General features: G+C 40.7%; 1 protein-coding gene across 2 annotated transcripts in view; it reads right to left on the reverse strand.

Moving 5' to 3' along the window:
- cfap69 (cilia and flagella associated protein 69) overlaps window positions 1–9657 on the reverse strand; it is a 12212-nt gene extending 2555 nt beyond the window's left edge. The window contains exons 1-20 of one of the 2 annotated variants that reach the window (XM_023400521.2): window positions 9161–9657; window positions 8272–8331; window positions 8120–8185; window positions 7637–7746; window positions 7462–7538; window positions 6446–6544; window positions 5373–5525; window positions 4945–5122; window positions 4580–4703; window positions 4403–4451; window positions 4183–4304; window positions 3864–4095; window positions 2896–3060; window positions 2678–2793; window positions 2118–2236; window positions 1731–1812; window positions 1376–1568; window positions 904–1041; window positions 446–522; window positions 160–357 (exon numbers count right to left, since the gene is read on the reverse strand). In XM_023400521.2, the coding sequence (XP_023256289.1) occupies window positions 160–357; window positions 446–522; window positions 904–1041; window positions 1376–1568; window positions 1731–1812; window positions 2118–2236; window positions 2678–2793; window positions 2896–3060; window positions 3864–4095; window positions 4183–4304; window positions 4403–4451; window positions 4580–4703; window positions 4945–5122; window positions 5373–5525; window positions 6446–6544; window positions 7462–7538; window positions 7637–7746; window positions 8120–8185; window positions 8272–8331; window positions 9161–9238 (2436 nt within the window). In that variant the 5' untranslated portion in view covers window positions 9239–9657. Of the gene's footprint in view, window positions 1–159; window positions 358–445; window positions 523–903; window positions 1042–1375; window positions 1569–1730; window positions 1813–2117; window positions 2237–2677; window positions 2794–2895; window positions 3061–3863; window positions 4096–4182; window positions 4305–4402; window positions 4452–4579; window positions 4704–4944; window positions 5123–5372; window positions 5526–6376; window positions 6545–7461; window positions 7539–7636; window positions 7747–8119; window positions 8186–8271; window positions 8332–9160 lie in introns of both variants that reach the window. The other variant, XM_087172391.1, reaches the window with a different exon arrangement.
- Between the last annotated feature and the right edge of the window lie 14 nt (window positions 9658–9671).

Consider the following 9671-nt stretch of genomic DNA (forward strand, 5'->3'; position numbering starts at 1 on the left):
GATGTAATATTCATAAAAATTATATTTCTCCTCTCAAACTTTAACATTTTTAATTCTTGTAATGTTCTGACTTTATTCTTGTGATTTCAGATTTCTCAGTTTTCCTCAGTGTGGCTCTGACACTCAGTGGAAACATGTTGTTTGTCTCTCTCTCAGCACCTCCGTGTACATGAGCTGCTCCTCGCTGACGTTCTCCTTCTCCTGTCGCTCCAGGAAGCTGCTTTGCTCGGCTGTGACCTTCTTGGCAGTGTCCTCTGCCATCTTACAGATGGTGCTCAGACTCTCCTGGTCAGGACTGACCGGCCTCACGCCGTCCACACTCAGCTCCCTGCTGATCTCGTCCCACACCTCGCCCACCTGCAGCAGCGAGAGTCGTTCATGGTCATTTCAGCTCATTTTACATTCAATACTGACACTGTGGTTCCTGCAGCAAACACGTTCCCACCTTAAAGTCCAGATATCTCCTGACGATGCTCAAAGTCACATAATCTTTAGTCGACAGCCCGGGCAGCTCCTGAAAACCTGAGGGAGCAAAATTCACAAACAAGCAAATTTCCCAGTTTCAAGTCTGACTGAAACACTTTGTTTTAATGCACCTTGACCAGCAGGTATGTGGGTTTGTGTGTTAGTGATATGAACCTCCACAACACTACTATTCTTTGCATTATGTTGTTGACAGAATAAATAATCAGGAATTATGTGACTCCACATTATTGATCCAGACTGCATGGTTTAACAGTGACAGTGTAGTACCTCTATAGTAAGTGACAGACTACAGCTACTATCCTACATGATACAAAACAGAATCATCCACATATTCACAGATGCATATGTGTGGTTTAAATAAATAATACTATAACTTAATAATCCTGACACTGAATCTGATTCTTCACTCTGTTTTACCAAGTTTGCAGAAGATGGAGTAAATCTTGGAGCGCAGGTTCTCTGATATCTCCAGCACCGCCGCGCTCGCTCTGTTAGCAGGAAGTGGCGGCTGAGTGTTCTCCTGCTGGTGGTGACTGAGGATCGGCTTCTGGGGATCTCACAGGTAAAAGAGGAGAAACATATGACACACATATGTTTGTTGTGCAGACAAAGAGGGACAGTTTTATCAAACAGGATTTATCAGCTCCCCTTTTTGTTTTAACCTTTAACCTCTTTGTTGTGTCTTTAATCCACAATAATTAACATTTAACACTTTATTGAACTTTCTACAATAAGGCTGACAACACTAAACTAAAGAGCTAATGAAAGTGTTGATGTTCACTCCCAGACGCAGCTCTGGTGTTTATGTTCAGTTAATCACTGTGATATTTGACTGTCTATCTCTATTTGATCTGTGATGATGTCAGTCGCTTCACGTCTTCTTGCAGACCTGTAATCTCTCCGTGCTGGTTCCGGCCGACGCCCAGCTCCTCCTCCTCCCGCCTCCACAGCTGCAGCAGGAGTCTGGGAGCCGTCTGACCTCCATCATCCCTCCAGCTCAGGATGTGAGACGGGGTGTTGGCGTTGTCACATAACTCCAGCAGGGTGGCGAGGACGATGCCGTGCACACACCTGGGGCTCCACTGTGAGAGACGCACACAACAACTGAATGTCAGGAGTTTATATTTTCTGTAGGAGCTCATTGGCTGACAGCAGACAGTTTTCATACAGAGCAGCTGAACCTCTGTTTTATTACAACACCTTCAGTTTAACGGTTCAACCTCTGCTGGAAATCAGTTACTTACAGTGAGTAAGTCCAGCAGAAGAGAAACTCCTTCTCTCACCAGGAAGAAATCTTCAGTGGTGTAGCAGCCCACAACACAGGACCTGAAGGACACACAACACACAGACTCAAACTGTCTCAGCCCGACAGAAGCTTTGCTGCTAAATTCATCAACAAGTTCATTTGTCTGTATTTACAGGATGTGTCTTCATGTGTCTCGAGTCTTTGACAAAGCTGCAGAATCTACAGCTGAAAATCTGAATGTGAAACAATCAGGGACGAAACCAGGAACTAAAAGTCTGATTCAAATCAGGTTTCTGAAAAGCAAGAGGAAACGAAAGCTGCATATTATAATGAACTAAATGAGTCCGTCAGTGAATCTATGAGGGTGTGCTGAGGTTCGACTGACCACACACAGTCGACCGTGGAGAGGAGCAGCTTGTTGTGTCCCAGGCCGCTGTAGAACCTGTCGGAGCCTTTCCTCAGGAAATGAAGTGTCATCTCAACTCCCTCCGACCCGAACAGCTCCTGAGGCAGAAGATTACAGGACTGTCAACAGCTGAGCTCTGACACACACTGACTGAAACTGTCAGAGTCTGATCTGAGCATGAGACGACACAGAGCTGAAAAATATTAGTCAAAACAAAGTTAAAAGGTAAATCATGTTAATATTCATGAGATATGGATTAATAATTAAAAACAACACACATCAGGTTTCACGTCTGTAGCACCAACACAAAATATTACATTTATTCATGAGTTGATTCTGTGAGGAATGTGGAGATGTGTTGATGATGCATGATACGACACAGTGGCAGGAAACATTGACTTCACCTGTTTTCCTCCAACAAAACCTTCTGTCCTCAGAATGATCATAATAATCAGATAAAGTCACTTTAATTCACCCCCCACCCCCACTGTGACTTCTGTGATTAATTAGGTTGGATACCGTGTTTTTATCAGTGTTACCTTCCTGTGCATGTCGGCCTCACACAGCGCCGACAGTATGAGCTGAATGTCTGACTTTATCTCCAGTGTGATGTCATCCTCCTCATCAGGACTCGCCTCCATCTGCATCAAAACCCCTGAAAAGACACAAAAGCTCCGACCTCACTGACCTCGTTTATTAACGATGTGAAAGGTTGTTTCTGCTGATATCACACACTTTGTGTTTTAATCTAATTTACCCAGAAGCTGATTGATGGTTCCCTGATCACAAAGGTCCTGGTTGATCGACTCTTCACCTGAAGACGTCACAGATCTGAGGACTCGGATACAGTGTCGCATCTGAGCCTTTTTACTCCCTCTGCCTCCGGCGCCATGGAAACCGTGACCCTGACCAAAGAAAGCATCTGGAATAAAAGAGGAGCCACAATGAAAATACTGACTGACTGAAAGGCTGATGAACACGCCACAGTTTCTAAACTTAACCAACATTATTGAAAACTGGAAAAGGTTAAATGAAGTGTAATCACACAGGAAGTGTAAACATGTTCCGTTCAAACTCCAAACACTCTGACGTTAAAGGTCAGTTTGTTTTTAACAACTGAAAACATTATGAAATACTGAAAGTAGTTGAACTGTCAGCTGAACTGTAAAAGACGAAAGTAGTTAAACCGTCATTTAAAGTTTAAGGGGTGAAAATAGTTAAACTGTCAGTTGAAGTGGTAAAAGAAAAAAGCAGTTAAACCGTCATTTGAAGTGTAAGGGGTGAAAGTAGTTGAACTGTCAACTGAACTGTAAAAGACGAAAGTAGTTGAAGTGTTAGTTGAAGTGTAAAAAATGTAAGTAGTTGAAGTGTTAGTTGAAGTGTAGGAAATTAAAGCAGTTGAAGTTAGTTGAAGTGTAAAAGATGAAAGTAGTTGAAGTGTTAGTGAAGTGTAAAAGATGAAAGCAGTTAAACCGTCATTTAAAGTGTAAGGGGTGAAAGTAGTTGAAGTGTTAATTGAAGTGTAGGAAATGAAAGCACTTGAAGTGTCAGCATGACTGAAATAGAAAGTGACTGTAGTGACTCGTTCTTTATCTTGTATCATGTCACGTCTTACAGTGAGCGAGCAGCAGCTCAGAGTTTGTGCATCCTGATAATACACATCAATGTTACCGTTTGACCTTTGACCTTTCAGATGCAGGTCCCCATGTTTTCCCGCCCCCTCACCTTGCCCAATGCACCAGTCCAGCAGCAGCAGCAGACACGCGTTCCCTTGACATGACATGTAGTTGTCCAACATGAGTGGAGCGATGGTTGCGAGGGTGGCGAGCGCCTGCAGCTGCAGCTCTTCCTGCTGGACGGAGGACCAGTGACGCAGACCGGAGCGGCGCTCGGACGAGGCAGCGAGCGGCTTCACGAGCAACAGCAGAGCCAACATAACCTGCTCTTCTTTATAGAGCTGAGAGAGGGAATCATGGAGAGAACATGTAGAGAGTCAGACTCAGATTATTCACATATTAACAAACCCACTGAGTCTGTTTCTCACCTGCAGCGCAGAAAAATCCTTTGACATTAAAACCAACAGGTTCAACAGCAGCTTCTTCATTTTCAGATCCTCGTTGCTGTAGCTGAGCTTCAGGTTGCGAACCAGAGGGTTTTGAGTTTTCACTATAATATAAAGAAGAGTTGGTGTCATGAGAGCGTCTACTTTAATACTCATAAATAATTCAGTTGCAAAAAAAAAAAAGAAAAAAGAATTGACTCACACTCTGGAAATGTGACTAAACCCATCAACTGTTTGGCAAATAAACTCTCCTGAAAATTAGAAACATCATGTGAGACTGTAGCAGCACATCTGACACACCACATTACTGACCACATGTTTGCATCATGCATATATAAACTGATCTCACTGCTTATTTGACTTCCTGTCCTGTACTCACAATGAGCAGAGAGTTGGGATTTTCAGCGATGAGAGTTGTGATCACGAGAAGATCGTTTCTGAGTTGGAGGTCAGCGTGTTGGAAGCCGTTCATCAGCAGGTGAAAAAACGCTTCTTTCAGAGATCTAAGATAAAAGTCATAAGAAATGAAGAGAAATAACAATAACAGATATGTTAGTACAAAATGATTTTGAGAGGTTGGATGATGGAAAGTGATTTATTCTTGATTCAGATTACATCCTTTCAATCTCATTTTAGGAGATTAAGATTTCATGAAATCAAAAATTTTATCTTCTGAAAGTGAATAAAGGGTAATTCAGATTCATCCCCATTTAAAAACACTAAAAGACAACTGGAGACGCCTACACAACACACTCCATGCTGCTGAGCTGAGCGGTGACCTCGTCCTTCCTGCCTCTCTCCAGCAGGTTCCAGAGGATTTCAGAGGAGCAGAACAGGACCTGACCGGACGGGTCGGGCTCGTTCATGTGAAGACAGATCGTCTCTGCTCCGTGTGCGTTCAGAATTAAGGCACAGTTCATATCTGTGGTCGTAAAATGAAATGCAATTACAGATAAATAGATGTGATTAGCAATAAAACAACCCATTGACCTGCTGACATTGATACAAGGACACTTAAAATCACTGTTTTGATTGTTTGTCTGAGTGTTGTTTGTTAATGAGATGATTTATGCTCTTGAGTGCTGCCTACTTTCTCTAATGAAGGAGGTCATCAGTTGAACTGACATGTCTGACAGATCCCCTCCCCCACCATAATAAAAGCAGTGACTGACCAGAGGAGCCTGACAGGATCTGAAGGGTCTGCAGGAGCTGCAGCTTGATGGCGGGCTGGTTCTGTAGCGTGGCCATGGAGAGGAGCAGCGTCTGAGCCAGGTCACTGAGCTCCAGCAGCTGCAGCCTGTAGCCTGGAGAGGTCGACTGGAGCCCTGCAGCAACAGAGAGGAAATATATCTTAATATCACAGTAAACTCCTGAACGTGACGTTGACCAGAAACAAAGGCAGAGAAGACGAGAGACAATAGAAATAAAATATAAAATATATGTGGTATTTCAAAGTAACTGAATTCATTATTACATACAGGTGCAGAACACCAAGAACTAAAAGTGATACAACATTAAAAAAGTAAGAGGAAAAAGAAAATCAGGACAGATTCAAATAGATTCAAAGGAACATAAGAATTAGAGCCCGACTGATGGTTCTAAACATCTAGAAACCAGTTCTAGTTTCTAGATGTTGGAACATTTATCAGTAAATATTTGTGCTGCCACTTTGACCATGACTGAAATATCTCACCAGCTAATGGATGAATTGCCATTAAATGTTACACAGATACCAGAGGTCCCAGACACTGAAGCCGTGAGGTCGACATTTAGTGTTTTCGTATGTTTTAACAACTTTCGAACAGATTCCCACGAAAATTTGTATATAGATTCATGTCCTCCTCATGTGATCAGCTGTTCAGTTAGTAAATACAGAACCAATGAGCCTCAGCTGAACTTTGTGTTCAGCACTAATTTGCAAATGTAAGCATGCTAACATGCTAAACTAAGATTGAGCATTTAGCTCAACGCAGCGCTCTGCCTAAGACTCTATACATAATATTATGTCAAAGCACGTTTTCAGGAGGAGACAAAGACATTAGGAGAAGGCAGGTTGTTTTACAGTTTGACTGATCTTTGCAATTATATGCACCAATAATTAGAATGAGAGAATGAAACAAAAAAAGAAAGAGAGAAGCACAAGCATGCCACCGCAGACGCCATGACAGAGCCTCACTCAGTGAAAGTCTAGAAAATCTGCAAGAGTGGAAAGTCCGAGGCTTTGGGTCGGTGTTGCGGTCCGTACCGTCAGGCTGCTGTTTAGGAGCCACAGAGCTGTAGAATGATTTCACAGATTCAACTATCTGCTGTCTCACTGCAGCATCTGACACCCTCATCAGACACCCTGCCAACAGAGACACACCTGACACAGTCACTCCTCATCACCACTCCTGTCCTTCTGATTTAAATGTAAAGCAAAGATCATTCTGCACAAACACTAAGTAAAAACTGTAGGAAGGAAAACATGGATTTGTTGTGAGTTGCATTAAAAACGCTGATGTTCAGCATTTAAAGTCCCATTTTACAAAAATATCCTTCTCACAACTGCATTACCACAAAAGAATGATGTCATTTTGATAAAAATAAATGTAATATGATGTTCACTGTGATGGATGATGTAACTTAAAGAGTAAGGCTGTGATTGAGGACAGTGAAATGAATGTGTAGCTGAAGCCTGATATATCTCACTCCTCCGAGTTACAGAGCTTCATTATTATTAAAAATGATGAAAACATCAGTTTCATTTTTAGAAAAGGCTCAGTAGCAGCTGGACACTAGTTTTTGATAAATACAATTTAAACTGGAGTAAATATTGTATTTATAGAGACTATTTTCAACTGTGGATTAATACACATATTGAGACTATTTCCTGCAGCAGGATGATGTATGTGGGAGTTTGTCAAATTAAACTTCAGAGCTCATGAAGGAACATGTCAGCCAGTGCAACAGATTCACATCTTCAGAAGGAACCAGTGGTGCTGCTGTTGGGTGTCACAGACCAGATAGGGAAGGTGTAAAATATTGTCATTGTCTCTGTCTCTAAATTTTATCTTGACAGTAAGAAAAAATTAAATAATTCCAGCATTTTCCCTTAAGTTTCAAGTCTTCAAATTCATTATCATAACATAATAAAAGAATAGAAATCAGTGGCTGCTAAAAGGAAACACATGACCTAAAAACCTATGGTATACTAACTGTAATTGTATATAAACATGACCAGTAATATAAGGGCTGTGAGGCTTTAATAACGGAGCTGTGTACCCATGTGGGAGAGGAACTCTATGACGTCCTGAGCGTAGGTCGCCTCATCAGATGCTTTCTCCTTCAGGAAGGGAAGCCTGAGACGAAGCAGAGCAACACTGTGATCTTTAGATGATTTCATGACTGAAAAAAAAAAGTTGTTTCCTTGTCGGCTTGAAGGATCTGAGTCGCTTACCTACAAATTTTAAGTGCCTCATTCAAAATGGACACATACTCAGGGTGATCCTTCACTTTCTCAGCACAGATGTTGAGTATTTTGGCTATGCCTGTCAGCTCCTTCAGCAGCTTGAAATAGCTTAAGAAGTTTTAACATTTAGCTCAGAGTTTGTTTGTGCACAGAGATAAATCCCAGCGGAGAGGTGGGGGGGGGGGTGATGGGGCAAAGAGTCATCGTGATACCTGAGGTTATTTCTGAACAGGGAAAAAGCTGACAGACACTGAGATGCAGCGGTAAATTGGAGCCTTGGGAACTCTGTTTTGACTCTGTGTTCAGGTTGCAAGAGCAAATATTTTTCCATCACTGCACCAGGGAACATTAATGAGGAAAATTTGTCAATCTGCTGCAGCGTGTGACACCTGAGGGAAATGACTTTGTACCGGAAAGAGATGTTTGCATTATCAGACTGCATAAGAACGTGAAATGGAAAAGAAAGGATACAAAGCCGACGTGGCTTCTCTTCAGGAGCTTCTTCAGGACAAAAAGGTGCCTCTCCTTCAGGTTAGCCTTCAGTAAAAGCAGAATGTACAGTGTGATTACATATAACATCGTCTCAGACAGAAAAAAACTGACGATGTTCAAGTTTAACTCACTGTCAAAGGATCTTCAAGGAGTCGAATCACCTTAGTGAGTTCAAGACTTTGAGCACTGACCTGTTGAGAAAATACAGTTTAGTCAAAGTTACACTGTCAGTTAAAGTATTATTGTCAATTTAAAGAGTCTTCTTCAGTGATTGAAGAACTCCTACACAAATTTGTCACAGAGAAGTGTTATTATTATTATTATTTTACTTTGCATCCATCTTTTAAAATCATATTTTACAGACTTTTTTCATTGCTTTGTATTTCTTCTTATATAAAGAACTTTTAATTGCCTTGTTGTTTAAAGATGCCATACAGTTAAATCTGCCTGGTTTAGTGGTGCATGTTCCTAAATAAACATGCAGTAAATCGAATGGTGTATTTTTGGAAATTGTCCTTTTGTTGGGAAAAGCATTTTTTTTCATGTTGTGTGTTTCCCAACTGAAATAAGAGATTTTTAATAAACAAAACCAATGTGATAATTGTAATTTTTTTTCAGTTTTTGATTATTAAGTTGTTGTATAGTTCAGGTTTGTGTATGGGCCGGCAAACCAATGTATAGGTTATTCCATATTACTCTATTTAATCTTTACTGTGAAATAAATGAGTGGGTGCAAAGGCAAGACAAACTCATCTGCAAGAGTAAAGTAGAAAAGACAAATATAAACTAGAATAAAACAGGAGAGTTAGAATGATTGTGCAGCTAGTGAGCAGAAATATAAATAAATAATCTCAAGCTTATATAAGCAATATATTATTAATTAATATAATATTAAATTGAATTATATAATATAATATTATATTATATTACATCAAATATATTCAAAAAATATAATTTTTAAAAATGTGGTGTCAAAGTGAACTGACTGACAGTTCAGCAGTAAATATAATATGATTTTACCTGCTGGATGTTTTGGCTCCTGTCTGATGCTCTGATCACAGGAATCACCGGTTTTCTTCTGTTCACAACTGAATCCATTTGCAAAAGAAAAAACGAAGAACTTTCTTCCCTTCAGCTTCTCACTTCAGCAGAAAACACGAACATCGTCGGTTCAACGTTTGATTCCTGCTGGTGTCGTTAGCTAATCAATGAACAGAAGTCACTCACTGATCAGTTTAAAACATTTAAAATGGCTGCAGTTTACTTCTATCTGCAGCTAATGACAACAAGCTAACACTAATGATAACTTAAATAAATGAAACCCGGTTGTTTTTTTTAGTATCGAAAGTCTAAATAAAAGTAATTAAAACAACATTAATCGTCCAACATCTCCCTGTTAGCTCCGAGTTTGAGCGCGTACTCCGGTTACTATGGTTACCGTGTAGTACGGCGAGCAGCGCAGCTCAAAACTAATGCCGACACGAAACGCCCATTTCCTCCTTCGAACGGGAAGTGGTATTCTGGTAACAAC

This window comes from Seriola lalandi, unplaced genomic scaffold (assembly GCF_002814215.2).
Source record: "Seriola lalandi dorsalis isolate HSWRI2012SDOR001 ecotype SW California unplaced genomic scaffold, Sedor1 jcf7180002052512, whole genome shotgun sequence".
Lineage (NCBI taxonomy): Eukaryota > Metazoa > Chordata > Actinopteri > Carangiformes > Carangidae > Seriola > Seriola lalandi.